Source organism: Onthophagus taurus, chromosome 2 (assembly GCF_036711975.1).
Source record: "Onthophagus taurus isolate NC chromosome 2, IU_Otau_3.0, whole genome shotgun sequence".
NCBI lineage: Eukaryota > Metazoa > Arthropoda > Insecta > Coleoptera > Scarabaeidae > Onthophagus > Onthophagus taurus.
Genome location: NC_091967.1, coordinates 10,659,624 through 10,680,746, shown reverse-complemented (window position 1 = coordinate 10,680,746; position 21,123 = coordinate 10,659,624). Strand labels below are relative to the sequence as shown.

At 33.9% G+C, this 21,123-nt stretch overlaps 3 protein-coding genes and 1 long non-coding RNA gene across 9 annotated transcripts in view; 2 read left to right on the top strand and 2 right to left on the bottom strand.

The window, feature by feature from the left end:
* Positions 1-93: 93 nt before the first annotated feature.
* On the bottom strand, positions 94-979 carry LOC111426847 (cold shock domain-containing protein CG9705). The gene is made up of 3 exons (XM_023061657.2): positions 776-979; positions 593-715; positions 94-541 (listed from the first exon to the last, which is right to left on the bottom strand). Exons 1-3 carry the CDS (start codon positions 862-864, stop codon positions 397-399), a joined length of 357 nt encoding a protein of 118 aa, XP_022917425.1. The 5' UTR covers positions 865-979; the 3' UTR covers positions 94-396.
* A 185-nt stretch (positions 980-1,164) lies between these two features.
* Positions 1,165-2,668, top strand: LOC111426855 (uncharacterized). The gene is made up of 4 exons (XM_023061671.2): positions 1,165-1,823; positions 1,880-2,012; positions 2,072-2,201; positions 2,258-2,668. The coding sequence occupies exons 1-4, from the start codon at positions 1,207-1,209 to the stop codon at positions 2,341-2,343; spliced, it is 966 nt and encodes a 321-aa protein (XP_022917439.2). The 5' UTR covers positions 1,165-1,206; the 3' UTR covers positions 2,344-2,668.
* A 685-nt stretch (positions 2,669-3,353) lies between these two features.
* Positions 3,354-21,123, bottom strand: part of LOC111426880 (liprin protein kazrin) — a 45,785-nt gene continuing 28,015 nt past the window's right edge. For 2 of the 5 annotated variants that reach the window (XM_023061726.2, XM_023061722.2), the window contains exons 3-14: positions 16,850-17,405; positions 15,587-15,949; positions 14,597-14,724; positions 8,743-8,922; positions 7,083-7,542; positions 6,489-6,576; positions 5,698-5,870; positions 5,260-5,459; positions 4,998-5,186; positions 4,787-4,945; positions 4,609-4,732; positions 3,354-4,554 (exon numbers count right to left, since the gene is read on the bottom strand). In XM_023061726.2, coding sequence (XP_022917494.1) covers positions 4,310-4,554; positions 4,609-4,732; positions 4,787-4,945; positions 4,998-5,186; positions 5,260-5,459; positions 5,698-5,870; positions 6,489-6,576; positions 7,083-7,542; positions 8,743-8,922; positions 14,597-14,724; positions 15,587-15,949; positions 16,850-17,405 — 2,865 coding nt within the window. In that variant the 3' untranslated portion in view covers positions 3,354-4,309. The remainder of the gene's footprint in view (positions 4,555-4,608; positions 4,733-4,786; positions 4,946-4,997; positions 5,187-5,259; positions 5,460-5,697; positions 5,871-6,488; positions 6,577-7,082; positions 7,543-8,742; positions 8,923-14,596; positions 14,725-15,586; positions 15,950-16,849; positions 17,406-21,123) is intronic. The other 3 variants (XM_023061723.2, XM_023061725.2, XM_023061724.2) reach the window with 3 other exon arrangements.
* Positions 17,282-20,612, top strand: LOC111426881 (uncharacterized). Of its 2 annotated transcripts, none has more exons than XR_011639688.1 (2): positions 17,282-17,534; positions 18,833-20,612. It is a non-coding gene; the product is annotated as an uncharacterized lncRNA (long non-coding RNA). The 2 variants fall into 2 exon arrangements; XR_002707882.2 differs by lacking the exon at positions 17,282-17,534 and adding an exon at positions 17,546-17,933.

Here is a 21,123-nt window from a genome sequence, read left to right as displayed (position 1 = left end):
TTTAAATGTCAAAATCGATATGTCACACAAATCGCAATATTTATGGTGTTTCTTGAATTTTTCATGCTTTTATATAGAAATAAAGGAGTCAAACACTTGAAATTATATATTTTACAATGTAATTAGCACAATACATAATATAAATGCAGATTATTACCATTACCAGTACTAATTAAATGCTTAAATGTAATATATTTAAAACACTTATATTAAAAATGTAATACAGGAACCGAAAATAGATTACAAATGAAGTAAATGTTGTGCTAATTGTAAATGTTAACTAAGATTTTAAATATTACTTATTGTATGTTTTAAATGAAAGTTAAAAATTATCCCTAAAAAAAGATAGAACTTTACATATCCTTATGAGAAAATGAATTTGTTATGTTTGGCATCTTAAGACTCCCACTTTTGATGCAATTCCGGTTTTAAATTAATAATACGCACATGTACTGCTTGAAACTTTTCGTATTTTGGCGGAATGGGGCACAAACGGTATTTTACGCTATCCTTAGGTAATGGTACATATTCCCCTTCAACACTACAACAAAAATAAATGATTCTAATTTTAAATCATTACAAAATAACTTACTCGGAAATATGTACAAAAACATCGTTTGCACCATCCAAAGGTGTTATAAAACCATGTCCCTTTTCTCTGCAAAAACTCTTGATTTCGCCATCTAATTCGGGTGTTTTCAATATTCTTTCCGACCTAAAAATTAAAGAAATTAATTAAGTTAGATAATTAAGTGGTTATTATTATTAAACGCACGTTGAAGCAGTTCTTGTTCTTCGAGTGATTATTGGGCTCGGTATCGATAAAGTACGAGCCGGAGATTGAGGGGAACTTGGATGCGACATATTTTTAGGTGAGCTTTAAAAGAATTTACTCAAAAATGCAAGAAATTAGATAACGAACCGGAATTTACGGAGTGTTTTAGGGAATCGATGTGAAATTAGATGCAAATATGAAGGAGTGCCAACAGAAAAAGATATAATCAAAAAATATATATTTAATCTATTTAAAAAAATGAATTTAAATTAAAAACAAATAGTACATCAACAAATACATATTTTAAACTATAAAATTAATATATATATAAAAATAACAATTTTTTTTTTGTTTTATATCCATATAGCACCAGAAATGACAAACGCAATGACAGCTATTCTTTGTAAACATAACCTAAAAAATGGTGCAATATGAAACATATAAAAAAATCAAAATTAATACAAATTAAACAAGAATTTGTAAATTTAAACAATACATTTTTAAAACTTGGTGTATCTGTTAACGATTTAGAGGATGAATGTTTTAAAAACCCTACGAAATTGCTTCAAAAATCATCAAATTATTTTTGGTGTTTCCTACCAATTTTATTCACCTTTATATGTATTTTATACCAAATTAACTTATACAATAATTTATTAAATTATTTTGCGGGGGTAAGATGTATAATCCCAAATAACTATATTATTTGGGAGGCTACTCGTCCTATTTCTGATTGTAATTATTGTTTGAACGTAAGCAAGCCAATAATTTTAAAAAATGTTTCAAGAAATGAATTTGCACCTTACGCTTACACTTCAAAGCCTGTAATAGTCAGAGAAGCAGTTTTACATTGGCCAGCTATTAACATATTTAATTTTATATTTTTTAAAAATCTTTATGAAAATACAGAAGGTGGTTATAAAAGTGTGGATGAAGAATGTCAATTTCTTCATTTCAAATCAAATTTTATTTGTTTACGTGATGTTTTTTCTATGAGCGAGTCTCGAATAAATAATGATAAAGGAGAGAAATCTTGGTATGTTGGATGGTGAGTTAAAAAAAGATAAAAAAAAAAGAAATAAATTATAATTTTTATATTTTTAGGGGAAATTGCCACAATCAAATTTTACAAGAAATGAGAAAATATTATCCAAAGCCACATTTCTTGCCTGAGGATTGTGAAATCCCATCAAAAGAGTATGTTTTTATGGGATATGATGATGGCGCAACAATGCATGTAAATTTTAATCTAAAAAACATTATTTTAATATTATTTGAGAGAGAATTGTTTTTTAGTTGGATTTTATAAGCCGTCTTATGTGGCAGGCTCAACTTAAAGGATCTAAAAAGTGGATATTGAAACCTTCCCCAGAGTGTGACAGTATTTGTGAAACCTTATCATTTATTGTTAACCCTGGTGATGCTGGTATGAATTAACAACAATATTATGAGTTATGAAATGTTTAGTTTCTTTATTTTTAGTTTTAATTGATACAAGAGTGTGGTATCATCAAACAATTATAAAGCCAGGAGAATTTAGCTTATCCATAACTTCTGAGTATGGATAAAAAGAATTTAATACATTAAAAAATGCAATTTTTATTATATTCATTCAGTAGAATTGTATATCAATTGATGTAGTGCCATTTTAAATCATTATTTAAAATAATAATTATATTATTTATTATTTACAAACAGGATTTTGTGTCAATATTTATGTAATTATGATTAATGTTTAAACTTTATGATACATTTTATATGTCAAAATGTAGTATATTTAAATTTAGTACAAAATTAGTTTGTAGTATACGTATCTTGCCTCTTTATAGTGCCATTTTTTGCAATACTTTTTAAAATGTACAAATGGTTTTTTTAAATAAAAATTTAAATAAGTTTTTTCTTATTTTATGAACATTATTACAGAAGTGTTTAGCAATAACCTGGCACAAAAGCAAAGTGATGGCTGCAGAAATGAGGTACATAAGCCGAATTTTAGCAAGACCAGAAGGGGTAGAGACAGAAATACAACTACAAGAGAGGAACTAAGGATAGACAACTATACAGAACAATGCTGGTATAGGCACGTGATCCATAAGAATGATAAGAGGATTATAGAGACTAAAGGAGAATGGAAAAGGGATTCAGAAAGAAGTGGCTGGACTGTATCAAGAGTGCGAATCAGCTGAGGGGAAGAAACAATGAGGAAGTAAAGAGAATGGCACTGAAAAAGAACTTTTTAATAATGCTTCAATAGTCCGCTGGGGCCTAAGTGCTGTGAAGGAATTCACCCCCACATGAAACTACATACGTACATTCCCCAGAAAAATGTCTTCTTTGAAACGTTCTATCCCATAAATATCACTTTTTGATAATTATTCAATAATCAAATCACTTGATAAGTAACGCCGAACAGACTTCTGTTTATTGTAGTGGCTGGAAAATGTACACAATGCTATTTTACCATTTGCATCTGCATTTGTGGTCACAACATTACCGCTAATTTTGAATAATATAAATAACACAATAAAAACAGCAAGCAATACATACCGTAAAACGTAGAGTAATAAAAGTCGATAAATAGTTTTGAGTTTGACAAATATATTTCCTGTAGAAAATAAAATCGAAAAAGTTACATTTAAAAGCATAAATAAATGAACAAAAGGTATCAATTAGCAATAGATGGTCACGGGATTATTAAACGTATTGTGTTACGACCGTTTTTATTTAATATATATATTTGTTTTGGAATGTGATCATCTCATGTTAACATCAATCACACGTATCACATGAAATAGATATGGGGAAGATAGCCGAAAAGTGCTTAATACAAAAAAATTTCAATAACAACTAATTTGTAAAGATTTCGTACAATTTTTTCTTTGTGCTTTTTGACTTTGTTATATTTATTTTTATTGTTGCGTAATCTTAACAAATCACGTTTTTATTCTTATCACAATATAATGTTATGAATCAAAAATAGAACATAAATAATAAAAAAATGTCTGCTTTTAGGTTTTAACCTCGATTTTTTTTTGATTTTTGGGGGTATAAAAGTAATAGATAAACTAACAGTTCCGTTTAGTACAGTTCCGACATCTTAAAATCGTTCAGAGGTATAAATAAAATATTTGGTTTATGTTACAGGTATCGTTTATAATTATCATATACATATATATAATTAGACTAGTAAATACACAACATCTGATTCTTCGTTTTAATCAATTTTATTAATTAATTAATAGCGTAGTAACTTTTTTAATTGATTTTTATGATAACTGTGTTTTTTTAATATTGGATATAATTTTAATATTGCCGAATAATTTTGTATTAATTTTTCTTTGAAGTATCAGATTTTATTTCGAAATTTAAAGTAGATAACAAAAATAAATATGTTTTTTTTTGTAATAACCCGCTTTGAGTAAAATTATAATTAAATGTATAAAATTATAACAAATAAAATCTAGTTAATATTGCTACCTATTTTTGAAATATCACAACGAAACCATATTATAATAAAAAAATGATAATTATTGTTTAATAATTATTGTTTTTGGCCTTGCCGGTTTTATGATGTTTTGTAGCAACTCTTGCCGCTTCCAACTGGAATTCTTCCATTTGGCAGAAAATAACATATCTTGCTGGCAGTATCAAAGCTTCTAATTCGGCTGTCAAATGACGTCTAATGATATTTTTACTTGTTGGGATCCCGAGTGCCGTTGCCATTGTATCCCCATTAAAAGATGGTTCCAAAACTACTAATCCACCATGAACACCACTATCTAATATAAAATAAAAAGATTATATGCAATAAAAAGTAAAAATGTTTTAGTTACCTTTTAGATTGTCTGCATATTCTCCTAAATCAATATTTCTAGCCCATCTAATAAAACGTTGATTGGTCCAGACTAACGGATCAGTATCCATATTTTCGCATTGATGTCTTCTTACAGCTAAAGCCTTAAATTTGGTAATATTAATTATGATTATTATTTCAAGAAATAACTTTTTTACTTGTCTATCATATTTCATAATTCGTAACAAATGAATGCCATGAACTACCGAAGCTTGATGAAATTTTCTTGTTACACCTAAATATTTTTCCAATTCTTTTTTGCTGAGGTGTTCTAACATTCGAGCATCCACTAAATTTGCAGCAAATGCATCAGAATACTACAAAAAAAACTTAATTTTCTTTGCATTTTTTTATTTTTGAGATATTTACCTGTGACAATCCTAAATCAGGTAACCATTCACTTGAAACCCAAGTATGTCCCAATTGGGCAATACAACTATAACGAATCAATTCGGGATGTCGATGTTCTTCAATAGCCAATCTCAATTTTTTCCTGTGCATTGGATGTGTGATACCTAATCCACATTCTAACTCAAAATCACTCAATTCCAATAAAACCTTGTAGCAAAAAGACACTCATTAAATATTAAAATCAATCGTTTGTTGTTATTATTTTTTTGTTAATTATTACCTTTCCACTTTTGATATTTTCGGCACATCTTGCACCATATTGCGGCATTCCCAGCGCGACCTCCAGCCAGGCGACGACCGTTGGCGCTCTCCATCGCTCCATCGGAATGGAAGATGCCTCCCTAAGCAACCTCAACTTCTCGGCATAGCCCTCTTCTGTTAAAGGAGACCAATTACGATACGCTTCTAAATTGCTTTCACCTAGCACACAGATGGACGCGATGGCAGTTTTTTTTTGTATGTTGTGAACGCCAAAAAAACAACAAGAAGATGAATTGAAAATGATTTTGCACTAACTAGGCAAGGTCTTTGTAATATCACTATTAAAGTAAAATATCTGATTCTTTATTACAATAAAATTAAAATAAGAAAAAAAAATTAAAAAATCTTAAAATACGTTTTTATGAATTAACTTTGCCTGTTGTGCATACACACTTACTGTTGTCCTGTAATGATTGAGATTTGTTCCGATTACGAGATCGTGCGAATACGCGCGATATGCTGCCCCAAGTGCCGCCTCGTCCACCCCCTGGTCTATTATGGCTGTTTTTAGCACGACGACCTAAATTCACCGGCTCCGGATCTAACGGCGAACTCAGCTGCTCCACAGACCTGGAAAGCATCAAGTGTCACAGTACAATTTTTCAAGTATATTTTTCTATAATCAATACTAAAATTTTATTTTAGTCCGAAATATTCGATTCGAATTTCCCATTTTTTCTTTGTTGGACTTTTTTAGAAAAAGATGGGTCAAGTTTAACAAAATTTGATTGTAGACAACTATATCCCCTCTTATACAGGGCGAAAAAACTTCTTTTTGTTAAGTTTCAGTAGTCTAGTGACTAGAAGCATTGGTATGTGCGAAAAGATGATAGTAGAAACTATCGTTAGGAATAGTTTTGCTGAAAATTCCTACAATGAGAAGCCGATCCCTTGCCAGACGTTTATACATCAGTATATTCTGAGGTTTTATAACGATTTCAATCTGTTTCAAAGGATTTTTAACAAGTTCTAATTAATTCTAGGATTTAGAAGGATTTCTAGAAGAATTCCAAGTGTTGTCTGACTTTTGTAATGGTTTTTGGAATTCCTTCTGAGATAGTTCTGGATTATTAAGGATTTTTGCAGTATTTCCCAGATTTTTTAGAAGGTTTCTAAGGATTTCTTAAGATATTTCTTATAAGTCAAAGCCCCTTCTACAATACACTACTATATCATTGTGATATTTACCTTGATAACACCGCCGAACCCATTGATTTACAGAACGACGACGCTATTGATGGTGATAAAGTTGGGCTGCAGTCTTTATTTGATACGGCTACAAAAATTAATATGTTTCATCATAATTAACATTAATTTATGTTTGGTTAAGAAATTTTTATAATATGAAAAAGTGTTTTTGTGTTAAAAATGATTAGTGTGTTATTTGGGATTCATAATTTTCAATGTTTTTAATGTTTGAGAAGATTTTTGCAATAATGAGGAGAACATTGAAAATTATAACAAACATTCGTAATATACAGGATGTAACAAATTTGAGCATTGATTTCTTTGAGGTAATTTTAATTAAGATATTGCATCCTGTACATTTATTTTTTATTTTCTTTCCCATAAAAAACTACACTAAATCTACTCTATCGACAAATATTACCGAGGTGGATCACTGAAGAATTAAAAGACAACCCACATAATAAATTTAGAAAAAGAAATGAGCTAAGGTCGGATTAACTAATGTAATTTCTAAAGAAAACTCTTGATATATTCATTTTGGTAAATTAAAACAAAAATTTGAGTTTTCAAAAAAAAAAATGGAATTAATCTTACATTGATACATATGAGGTGGAGGAATGGAAGACACTATGGAAATGGTATCGACGTCCACCACGTTATTTCCGTCGATCGTAATCGTCGGCGTACCGTCGATCGTCGAATCCGACAAGTTTCCACCGATGGAAGTTGCCGCACTCTCACGATCGGAACTAACTCGAACTCCGCTATCCGCACTGCAACTTCCTCGATCACCGGGTAAAAGACCAAGTCCAGCCAAACCACCAAGACCAACGTGAGTTCCGGCCGCCGCTGAAGTTGGGTAACCTCCGGAACCGGGGGTTACAGCACCTCCACCGCCTCCTCCGCCACCATTCAAGCTGTGCCTGGGCATCGAGGCCACCGATTCTTGATCTGAAAGGCAACCGCTCGACGCGAGCTGTCTTCTCGCCTGCGTATTTTTTCGCAAATCACATACACCGTACACTAAAGATTCGTAAATGTTTGCGCTGTTTGCCTGCGAAATGAAAGCGTCGAGAGACGTGTGTTCGTGAGTGAAAAATGTTTTGTACTAATTACTGGGAATTTCATATAACTCGCAATATATGACTGCAATAACCATAGTTATGAAACTACTATGCACTTGCACTGCCCCACATAAAATGTAATATAGCTTAATAGTATAGGCATTGGCTAGTTTTGCAAAGGAAATGTTTTTCTTGGAAAAATGTGACGTCCTTATGATAACACTGAGTTTTCGGCAATCTTAAAAGACGCGCAGGTAAACCCGAATGATTCTAGTGATGTTCTAGTTTTGTGTTAGTTCTAGTGATAGTGCTAGTGCAATACTAGAACTAACACTAGACCGAGAACTAGAAACATTCGGATTTAGCCGCACGTCTCTCAAGACGGCTAAACCCGAATGATTCTAGTTCTAGGTCTTATGTTAGTTCTAGTGAAAGTGCTAGTGCAATGCTAGAACTAACAATAGACCGAGAACTAGAAACATTCGGATTTAGCCGCACGTCTCTCAAGACGGCTAAACCCGAATGATTCTAGTTCCAGGTCTTGTGTTAGCTCTAGTGATAGTGGTAGTTTAAACTAGAACTAACACTAGACATTTTATGTGGGACAAAGTAAGTAGGTACGCCCTGGTTTCTATGGAAATATATTTTTGTATATTGCATTTTAAGTGAAATTCACTGTACACGTGTTTTAGCTTTTTTTTCAAGTGTGAATGAGATAGCAAAGTATTAATATATATAAAAAAAAGTGTTTCTGTTATGATTTGATTTCAACGAAAGCAATACTGAAGTTACTCAAATCTCAACTTAAAAATCTTAACATCTATTAATGAAATTGTCCAAAGCCATAATAAATCTTGTAGAGAAAAAGAGACCTCTCCACGGTTTTAACACAATATTTACGAACTTTTAAGGCTCTCTATTCAACCCTCACCGAGTCCTTCTCCAAATGCGATTTTAACTCTTATTTACGGTTCAGAACTCGGTGTAAAGCTTGTCGTCGCTTCACCGTTTTCAGAGACATCGCTTTTCCTCTGGCTGTAATCCAAACTGTTAAAAATCGACTATTATTTACTCTTCGCTACCGCTTTCGTCGTTCGTCATGAGTTTTACAGCCGCTAAATAGCATCTTAACGACACCGTGTGAAGTGCAGAGGGAAGCGCGTTTTTTTTTCTTACGAAGAATTACTCACGTCGTGTAATTGCTCTTGGGCGTGTTGAAGTTGAAGTTCTTTGGCGTTGAGTTGAGCTGCCAACGAAAGACTTCTTTCCGCCTCGTCTCTTGCGTGACGTAGAAGACTCCATCGTTCGCGTTCTCTTTCTTCGCGTTCCGTTGAAAGTTGTTGTAAAGATGTTTCGTTGTCTCTCATCCTCTAAAAATAAAAAGAAAATGGTTTATTTGATTTTGTTAAAATTGAAGGAATTCTTTTTATATTCAAATTAGCTGGTGGATGTTACGTCAAAGGCTTACAAAAAAATATCTTCACACAACCTGTTGTTTATAAACTGGAGGGTCCTTAGTTTGCTTCCCCTTATTTGCCTCAGGCCTTATTCAAACATAACCGACGAAAAAGAACGAACTTGAGCGTATCGTGCCTTTTACTCTTGACAAAATGGTTCTCGTAGCACTTGGTTAGCCTTCTTCAAACATATTATCTTAAATTTGATGCAATATGTTAATGAGATGAGAAAGGCTTCTTTTCTACATTCACTAGATAAGATCGGAAAATTTTAGAATTTTATTTTTTAACGGTTTAAAACAATTCTCTAAAAATTAATTCAATTGATCAACAAACTATTAATTAGAACACCTCCTTGTTAATATATTGCTGTCAAAATAATTTATTTAGATTTAAATAAAGAAATTCTTTCTAGAAAATATTACTGTCAAGATATAAATTCTCGACAACATCGGAATGCGAGCAATTCTTTTTAAAGTTTTATTTTCTTTTCTTTCACTTTTTTTTAGTTTTTTTCCCATCGCCTCAGGAAATGAGTAATGAGAAATGGAAAAACGTCGAGGCTTCCGAACCTCCAGAAGGCGGCATTTGGAGGAGGCGGTTTTCCACCGCATGCCGGTGACGGAACTAATTTATATGAAAATTTTCACAATCCATCGTGAGTACGCGACACCCACTGTCCTACTTTGTTAATACCCTATTCATTTACACAGACTTTTCCTCGGCGTAGGTATTGATCGAGCAGTATTGCAAATCGGCGGTAAACCCGAAACGTGCCCAAAAAAAGATAAAAACGAAAAATTGTTCGAATGGGCCCTTTATAGGGTTCAGTTCATAAAGTTTATAGCGGAAATGGTGCTTTGTGAATTCGTGATTTGTAACTGACAAGAGTATCAAACGTGTATCTACGTGAAGGTTGAAATGTATTTGTTATTTGTAAAAAAAAATTAAGGGAATAAAGTAATACAATACAATTCATTTTATGTAATAAAAATTTCATCTACGAAATAGTTAAATTTGTTCTATTAAGTTAATTGATGAAGTGGAGCTAAGCACAGTCTCTGGTATTATATATTCAGGACTTTTTTAATGTGGAAGGCTAAATCGATATGAGCCTCAAAATATTGCAGATTGCAATTTTTCTACAACCACAACTGTTACTATTCGTGCTGATGTGTGTTTCAGACTGGACGTCGCACCTTTATTATATTTATGTAGGTAAAATAAAGGTGCGACGTCCAGTCTGGAACACACACCAGTCGGATTCGCCGGAATCCCTCTCTCTCCGTATGGCTTAAACACCAGAAACTTTCTAGTTTTAATTTAATGAAAAATATACAACAATATAACGCTAAATAACAACTAAAACTAACACTAGAACAGATAATAGATCTAGAACTAGAAATATTAATTAATTTACCGTATATGACTCTTTACAAATGCCAAAACTTCTTGTAGATGTTTGAATTCTCATATATTAATTTTCAAAAATATTAGAAAGCTAATTGATGAATGAACCTTGTTTTTAGGTAGTTCAAATTGAATACGAACATGTTATCTGTTAATTACCGAAGGAAAACTTTGTGCCATCAATTACAGTCAACGCGGATCGTTGCAAGTTTAGGATGAGGATTTTGGTGGTATTGCAAAAAGACACGTTTTAATATCCTCCCTCTTGCTCTAGCTCTTCGCTTGAATAACGAGCAACTTCGTCAAACTCGAGATGATTCATTCGACGTCGAGAACTAATTGTTCGAAGCTGTGGTAACACGAAGCGAAGTTTATCTTCTCTTTTCCAACGACACGACCCGTTCAAATAAAACTTCACGATATACAGCGTGTCCCGTATCTTCCGCATCAGAGCATTATACGGTTGTAGGATACATTATTCTGAAGCGATCTTTCTAATAAAATTTTTTCGAAATGTTTATAATAACCGCACGGGAACTGTTTAAAGGAACTGTTTTTCGTCCAATCAGCAGATCGCAAATCAGACTCAGGTAATCGGTGCCACCCTCGGCCGGTCCGCTACGCCCATGATAACTTGTTTCCCACGTGTACTCACCAATAAATTCGTCATGGAAAGAGAAATAAACTTTTTCGATGAATCAAAGTTGTCCGTTATTGGTCGTCGTTAAACAGTTCCCGTGCGGTTATTATAAACATTTCGAAAAAATTTTATTAGAAAGATCGCTTCAGAATAATGTATTCTACAACCGTATAATGCTCTGATGCGGAAGATACGGGACACGCTGTATATTACGCGACCACGGGGTTACATGCTTTTAGTTAAGAATTTGCTAACACGAAGGTCGTTTACTCTAGTTTATGGTGGACATAGTCGATTTTTCATGTCTAAATAATGAGGTTCGTTTTTATTTGTATTTGGTATATTTTGTATTTAATTTTAATTTTAGCCAACGCGGAGAACTTTTTAGTCCCATTTATAAATAAGTTGACCAAACCTCGACGTAAATAATAAAGACAAGAAGGCCCCTCGAGGTAAGTACATTACCACATAAACCCGCCCTTTTAATTTACGATGTTGTCGGTGAAATTTTAAAATGTACACTCAATTTTAAACACACCGTTTTAAAGTTAAAGCTGACTTTGATTGGCATATTAATTAAACCATCATAACATTTATCTTTTACCATAATTTAAAGTAAATATACAAATATCTAAAAAAAAGATTATTAAATGTTAGAATTAAATTAACGATGTTGACGAATTTAAACTTTCGTTGAGGTGATTAATTTGATGTTTCAATTTTGTAAAGTTTCCAAACTATAATTTTATCTTTTCAGTAAGGCGTAATTTTCCAAGATAATTGGCTACAGGAGGTTGATGTCGAGTATCAAACGAAAACTAATTTGTTGAGTAGATCCGTGTACTAGAAAGCTTTATGTGGCTCTGATGTTTTTCATTGGCTCGTCGCAAAGCTCGTCAAATTGTTTTTACTGGCTTTTACTACCTCTACTCGTCTTTCTACTATCCCGCTTTTCTCAATAAAAACGGTTGTATTCGTACTTTTCATTCGCCGTTAAAAGAAAATCGTTAAAGGTTAATAAAGGTTGAGTTGAACTTTTTTGACGCACATAATCGATAAAAGGAAGTAGCCTTTCACTAGTTTCCAATATATCGTCACGAATATGTTTCGAAAACTTATCGCGGTGCTTTCTCGTTGAAACGCGTTTAACGTTGTGTGTGAAAAAGGAAAAAGTATATGAAATACAAACGATCCCCGTATATAAGGTAACGTGCACCCACCCAACCCGTTCCAACTAGGTCACCAACAGTCACCGCATCCATTTCCATGAATAGATATCTTGAGGTGGAGGGGGACCTCCATCGACTTACAATTGTAAATGCGTTCCACGTAATCCATCTTAGTAGCGTTCAAATTCCAAAAGGGATACTTTTTGCGTTCTGTATTCGTTTGGTAAGACGAGATATAAGAAAATATGTTTCATATTCAAATTTAATTAGTACTGAAACAACGAGACGGACATTCATTTTATTAATTCATAAACTCATTCTCCACCCTTTCATAATTTCCAGTAAATTGCACCTGGTTGTAACTTGGGAAAATTCCAATTTTCCAAGTCCGATAATTCACTCGGACGATATTTTTCTTCCAAAACGTGGACGTTGCTGCCGTGCGATTTTAATTATCAATATTAAGGGGAAAGGTTTGGAACGAGGCCATAATTTTCATCCACGGGAACGCAAACGGTGCGGATGCCGTGCTCTTTTACGACCTCCGCAAATTATAGAAAATTTATTATTGACGTCCCCTTCGTTTCCGCGTCACATATCGAACGTGGTTTTTGAATATAGGAGGGCGCGTCGCGTCGCATCGTCGAGAGACGCTTAAATTTACTATCCCATATAGCACGAACTCTGATAGCGTTCCCTACGATCCAAATAGCATCAATTGTGACCCGGGTTTTGATGATAGAGCTTATGCAAACTATCGACCTTCCACGACGTGAAGGATATATTTAATCGCAAAGGTCGATATTATTTACCCAGGCGGGGTGGATTTTGATGCATTATTCAATATATGCCTCCAACGGGAGCAATTCGTAGATAAAAAAATTTTCCATCCACATTTTGTGTTAATTCTAGAATAATTGATTTTGTGTGTTTTTAATAAACACGCAAATCGGATTTCAAAAATAAAGTGGTTTAAATCCCCCTTTTATCCAGTCCAGAGTAGAATTGTTAGGTGTAACATCCGTAATAGTCAGTAATCCGATTTCGGGGTTCCGAGAAGACAAAATCCTTCTGTCCGAGGGATGTTTAACGGTATTTAACTTTGTTCAAACTACTAAAAAACAGCAAAAATTTGATATAACGGATTAATACGGGGAAGGGAGTGTTCGTTATAGCCAAAAGTCTGTTTGAATGAATAATTTTAATGCACACAAATTCCGTCAGCTATCCACACCGTTGCGTTTAGTCTACGTGGTTCTATATATACTAAGGATAATAGAATCTAAGAGGACTGTTACATCTTGGGAACACTTATACAGCTTGAAGGCCCGTTCGTGACGTCAGCGGTGTATAACAATTAAAACTAGAACTATCACTAGAACTAACACATGACCTAGAACTAGAAACATCCGGGTTTAGCCGCACAAACGTGCCCAACCCAACCCGAATGATTCTAGTCCTAGGTTTAGTGTTAGTTCTAGCCACAGTGTAGTAATATCATTAGAACTAACATTAGCTCTAGAACTACAAAGTTTCGGATTTAGTCGTGCGTCTACAGACACTTTGTCCGTTATATTTGAATTCCGTTCTAATGAGGTAAAAAAATTTTGTTATTTACTTTTAATTTATTTAAAATTTTTAATGAAATGAAATTTAAAATAAAGGAAAATTAAATGGAAAACCAGCAGATGAGATAATTTCAACAATGAAATGACTGTAAATTAGACTTGAACGTTTGAAAAGTTTTTACGACTCGGAATTCAATTAAAATCCTCGTACTCCGGATGCGATCGGAAGTTTTCTCTCGTCGCCGAGAACTTTTTTCACTTTTTCTCCCATTTTCCGGGGACATTGGAGAGGAAAAGTTTTTGGAATAGAGGTGGATGGTTTTTAGTGAAGTTATGGGGCTAATTATTGAAATTAATCCGACGAGTTCGGAATTATAATGGAATCAAATACCACAAAGCTTTGAATATATCTACATTTAAAAATTTTATCACGTTAATTGTATTTATCGGAGTTTACCTAAGTCGTAAATTGATAAGCAACATCGTTAATGACTAACCATGTTACAAATGATTAATTACTAAACGTAAGAGCAATACATTTTGATATAGGAGAGATCATTTATCATGCATCCGAGTCATTTATTACCACTATAATTATCCAACCGAAAATTTTTGATATATATTTGTTTCCAATTCAATAACGTGAAGAACCAAAGTTAAAATTAATCCACAAACTGTGAATGAACTTTCCAAGTTTTCTCAGTAACCTAACCCAGTGTGGTCTTTTGTTTTATTTGAATCCAGCGTAACAAGTTTGGCCACAAAATGAAAAGGGGGGAGAAATGAAGAGGAAAGCTTACCTGCTCATAATTTCTAATAAAATCTCGTAGCTCCTTCTCTTTGTCCTCCAAAGTGTCATATAACTGCTTCATTTGATTGAGTAGTTCAAACTTTTCAGCTTTCAGACGTCTTCTATCCGACTTCAAAGCTAGAAATACAATAAAACATATTTATTTTCAATCGCAGAATAATGTCAAAACTTGATTGATACATATTGTTTATTTATTGTTTGAAAATGTGATTTTCAAATTTAATAATTAAGCGTAATTACGTCCTGATTATTTAATATGAGATTTAATTAACCGCGAAATGACAGTTTTTAATAAAAAATTTAAAAAGTGAAACATTTAATGTCTCTGTTCATAATTATGCATACATTTAAACGAAACCACAAAATGCATTGTTGCCAAAGTCAGCAGGTGTTATTATAAATATGTGACTCTATGACTTTATTACAAACACACTGCATGTCTTGCTATCTAATTCGTGACTGGAATATGTACAGAAATTTAATGTATATTGCGGGCTAAATTTAAAAACAAATACTTGGCATGATATATCTGAAAATTTACTACCATAAAAAGTAATATACAGTAAACCACGATGTAACGGATTAATATGGGGAAGGGTGTATCCGTTATATGAAAAATTTTGTTAGATTTAGTTTTAGCTGAATAACAACTAAAACTAGAATTTACACTAGACCTAGAACTAAAAACATTCGGATTTAGCCGCACGTCTCTCAAGACGGCTAAACCCGAATGATTCTAGTTCTAGGTCTTGTGTTAGTTCTAGTGCAAAATTAGAACTAAAAACATTCGGATTTAGCCGCACGTCTCTTAAGACGGCTAAACCCGACTGTTTCTAGTTCTAGGTCTAGTGTTAGTTCAATACAACTATACAACAACCTAGCGCTGAATAACAACAAAAACTAGAGCTAACACTAGACTTAGAACCAGAAACATTTGATTTAATTTGAACTTACATTAAAAAACGTTATTAAAACTTACTTAAAAGTGCTTCTTTGGTTAGTTGTAATTCAATTTGAAGGGCCTGTACTTTAACAGGCGATTCTGCATTTCCGGTTTCCGTAGAACCTACGGAAGGTGTGGCAACGGTGGCGTTCGGGGAAATTGTGCTTGCGGTTGTTGCGGCGGCAGCCAGTTTTTTCTCATTAAGGAGTGACAACGCCCCAGAAACCACCAATCTTCTTAATCTCGTCACCTCGGCCTGGAGTTTCTCGTTTTCCAGGCGCAATCGTCTTATTGCTCCATTAGTTCTTGTCGAACTGTTCGATGGAATAGCTAAAATTGCCAGTTCGTCTTTTGTTACAGCACCATCTGAGCTTCGTGGAGATCTTGGAGATGGAGATTCTGAAATTAATAATTACATAAGTAATAGAAAATATTATCTGTTCATATCAACCTTTGAAGATGACTTAAATAGTAATTTGAGGAATGTAAAATATAAGAGTTAACTTTACGAGGTTAACTCTAAAGTAGTTGAGGAAGTTGGCAAAAACATTTATAAACGTGTTAACAAAAGGACTTATTCTTTCTACATCGTTGCTCATGTGCGAAGTTAACGAGATTGGATTTCTTCCAACTTGATAGGTTTCAACATAAAAATTTTAAAAAATAAACTTAGTAGTAACGCTTTTATATTATCTATTATAAGAACATTTCGTCTTTATAAAGTGGTAATATCATGGTACTTAGCAATTAGAGGAAATCGCTTAGAAACAAGAAGTGCAGCAGGAAAATGGCAACGCACTATAACTATAAATAACAATTTAGAGCAACTTTAATGACTTTCCGATAATAACCGCCGTTAAACTTCGAGTTTCGTACGGCAAAAGCCTGATGTGGGACGAAGGACGACGAAGTCGCGAAGGCGAGTACAGTTTCAACCCCATTTCCCCAATAGCACGAGCTTTCAGTCCTTAATCCTAACGGGCCAAGTTGTTCAGGAAATTAGGCCCTCGGGTAAATGGCACACGAATGGTACTGAAACGAAGGCGTCTTCCTTCTCTACAACCACGCACACATCTATACACCCCTCATCCAATGCTATCGGTTTCGGTCTATTTACCACTTTTTTCTTTGGTCTCCTTGGGAAGTAATGATGTTGAGCTCGCTCACTCAAAGTGGCTTTGTTCGCTATTGTTTCCACCGGATATGACACGATTTTCAGAAAACGGATGGTATGGATTTGTACAATGATAAAAAGTAAAATTGAAACTAAACTAATGAATTATTAATGCATTATCTTACCATTATCTCCTTGACTAGTAGATGGTTTGGGTGAATCATTTCTACCAACACTAAGAAAATCACTAGCAAGACTTTCAACAGGACTAGATTTTTCCATCACTTTCATATCAAGTTCGTCGCACTTCACTTTCGCGTCACCATCATCCTCGATCGGATCACCATCACATTTGATCGGATTTGATTGTGATTTTTTAACGTCCTTTTTAGTCTTTGGATCTTCTTGCGAATCGACGGAACTTGTGTTACACAATGATTTGCTCCGTTTCGATTCTATCGAACTCGGCCTCGTACTACTTTTGCTACCCAATTTCTTCGTCGACGATGATACGTCCGTTCCGTCATCGACGATCGGTTTCTCACTCATCATTATCCCCATTTGCTGGTTATCGATATCGTTCGACTTGATTACCGATATGTATTCGGTAACGTCGTGCATTGCATCGGTCGATGATTTTAAACTTGCTGAAACGTGCATTGCGTTTAACGGTGAATATTCGGATTCGATTTGTGTTTTTAAATTTGTTGAGTGTTCTTCTACCATTTTGCGAACTTTTGTCTGTAATAAATAAATTTCATAGTAAAATTTTTGTGAGAAATTGAAAATAGAGATTAAAATTATACAAAATATCGTTATCTTTTTGGTTGATTTGAAATTGGATGTTTGTGAAGAACGCGTGCACACTTTGTGAGTGGTTTGTAAATATCGTTATCTCTTTTGTGCATTGACAGTTGATGTAATTAGTTCAGTATACTTCGTGATAATGAATGTACAACGCGTATTAAGTAAATAATAACTTTATTGATGAATGAAAAGAAAAATTTAATTAAAAATTGTTTTTAATACAAGACGTATTAACGAAAATATAAAGAGTTATTCCGCGTAAATAAACATCTATCTATTTAATCGAATTCCTTTCTATCTCGGGGATCAACGAACGGCTAAAAACATCAGGTGGTGCGTGTATTGTTGGAATTGCACCTCTAAATAACGTAAATTCCGTTGGCAATTATCGCCGCAATGGATTTGATTGTGGGGATTAATTGAAAAGTCCAATTCGCGCCGCCGCATTGTTGTCTACCTCAGGTATTTTCGAAAATACAATCCGCTAAAAGGGCCAAACTGACTAAACGAGCTGAGTTGAAATTTTAAATAACCGAATCTCACGTGTCAACCGGTTTAATTAAAATTTTAACGCGACCAGTAATTAGTAATAACTCCAAGTGTGAAACGTCGACTCGGGACTTGGTTCTCAATTTTCTTTTTGCCGCCGTTGAATTGAACATTGCGACTAAATTAGTCTGGTAATTTATGGAATTGATTTGCATTTTCCAACCCTCTTAAAAACGTTTCTTAAGCCATTAAAAGCTGTCTTTTATATTATGACTTTTCAAGAGATTTGAATCAAAGACAAACTAATAAATTTTGAGATATCCTCAAAACTAGTATTATGGCTAGTATTATAGATTTCTAAAAGAATTGGTTAAAAAAGCTGAAATGTGAAAATTCGTGTTTAACAGCCCTATAAAATCAGCAAGTCAAAAGGTCTAGGGAAAATGGGTGGAAGTGGCGATTCGAACACGCTTGTTAAAACTGGAAACGCTGTGCTAAGCAGTCTAGACGTGGCCGTGCATGCAAACCGACCATTTATCTTTATACCGTTCGTTCCAACCCTTCTTTTCCAATGCTCTCCACCTGCCAGAACCGCGACGGCAACATACAGGAGATTACGTTATATAGTCGAGGGAGAGTACCGAGTAACCTCCTTATAAATAATTTAAATGCATGAAATGTGCATCGGATAAAAAGACATTTTCTATCATTACTTATTAAATCTAACGTGTAATCGATAAATGAGTTTTTACTCATCAAATTCCTTGATGGGTAATTTTAAATTGGATCGGTGAAATTGAAACTATTCAATTATTAATTAATGTTTACGTTTCTCGAAAAATTATGATCTCGAAATTGTTTATTATTTTCAGTTTTTCTGGGAAAAAAATATAAGCATGACTTGGTTCCATTTGGTTCGGTTGGACTACGTTGGGTTGGGTTGTTGGCGGTAGCGGTGGAAATAATTGCGAGAATGCCACCAACTGACCTCCTGGTGGAAGAAAGAAATGCACTACACGAAAGAGGCAAAAATTACAAGGTGCAATGGCATAACCTAATAGCATGGGTTAATAAAGAGGATATGCTATCTTTGGAAGATACCTGAAGACTATCGACAGGTTCCATATCGGAAGCTTGTTGATTCTACTGGAAGCTCGATACTGCCGAGCACACGTTGTTTAGATGTGAGGAATTTGAAGATCTTAGACAGGAATGCGGGATGAGTTGAAGTCAGAATCTAACTGGGATGCTGTCACGAATATGTTCAGACGTATAATGAAATATAAGGAACAGGTGGAATTCCAAATGGAAGCGAACGGCACAAGGATTGGAGGGCAAAACCGTGGGCAAACCCCTCCCACCCAGGTTAGTCACTAAACATATGTTAAAATTCTGAAAATATAGAGGGAACTTTTTATTTGCTTGTTTTATTGTCCTTGTCATATGGAGAGGGTGATGTCAACGTCCCAGTAACGGGGTGAGAGGGCAGGAAGAGGAGTAATGCTTAGAAAGAGGGGGTTTCTATTGAACTCCAACCGCTCAACATCCCGATGAGCGTCAAAAAACTACGAGGGAGCAGTCAACAGAGCAGGTTTTGAGTTCTCTGAAGATATGCTAATTTGATGGTTCCGGAGAGGAAATGAGGGGAGTTTTTAGTGGGATATTAAAATTAATACTCTCACACTTCCGGCCGAAGAATCTTTTCCATTATCTACCAACGCCAGGCGCTAACAATAAGAAGAAAAAAAGTTGGGTTGAGTTCTGGATGTGTTTGGGTTGGGTTCTAGATGGGTTTCGAGTTGGGTTGGGTTATCACAACGAAGTGTCTTTCTGGAAGACATGGTATGAAAACTATACATCTCAAGAGGCTTAATAATTTATAACAGAAAACATAAGACTTGGTATTAATTAAAGAAGAAGAATATAAACAGAAAAACATTACTTCTTTACCTATATGTTTAATGAAAATTCTCTTTACGCAATTAAAATTATTCTAAACAGTTTATGTTTATGATATTGAGTATTTCCGAACTGTTGTTATATTATATACTAAATTTTTGGCGCGCCCTATACCTACTGTCATCGATCTTACGAGTTTACTTATTTCATTGCAAAGATTTAGTGTCACACTCCTTCTTCTGTGCAATGTACTTTTATGATTTCTTTTACCGTTTGATTATGTTATACTAAGTTGAAAAATGTTAATTTAAGACAGCATTTACTTGAACCAGTTTATTAACCTCATCATTTTACCGGATTCTGTAAATACAATGTAACTGATAGTATTTGACCATTTGTTATAAATTAACAATAATTTTTGTTTTTTTTTTAATTTAAACAACTAAATTTGAATTTCAATAAATACTGTAACTCAATAAACCTTTTTCGGTATTGGAATATTTTTGAAATAAACGACCACAACAACAATACTGGATGGGATTTATAAACTAATATCGCTTTTAGATGAGCGGATCGAAATACCTATATCCGGGATTATCGTTATGACATCAGTTTCTGTCACGTAATCCAACTGGAACGAGAAAACCCTTGTGTTTTATATGCCCAGGCTTTATTAATCCGCCTCAGATACAGTGTACCAATATTGAAATCGATTTCAAATTTAATATCATAAAATACAAAAAGTAAAGCTCATCTTATATTTTTTTTTACTTCGCCTATAATAACTTTAATCAGCAAATATCCCGATATTAAATTTTTATTTATTAAAACTTGTCTATTTACTAAAACAGGGTTTCTGAATTTAAAATAATTTTATGTGGAACGGATAAAACTACGGGGAAAATTAAAGTAGGTAGTTTATATGGTCGTAGTAATTGTGTGGCTATTGCGGCGTTATACAAGGTCCAATTTATATTCCTGCATTGTTTCGGTTGAGCCGGTAATGTAGGGTGATTTCATCGTCCGGTAAACGAGCGATGCACCAACGTTTTCCTACCTGAAAATTGCTCAGTAAATTTTAATTCCGACAACTGCAGTAACCAACCTTTTTGCACCTTTGAACTGACAACAAATTGAATTTGTTACTTAAATTGAATTAAGTTAAGTTTCACTAATTTTATATCATCTTCAGCAGGATCTATATTTAATAGTTTTTAATAATCGAAATTTCTTTTTAGTTCATGTAAATATGTAGTCCTTAAAC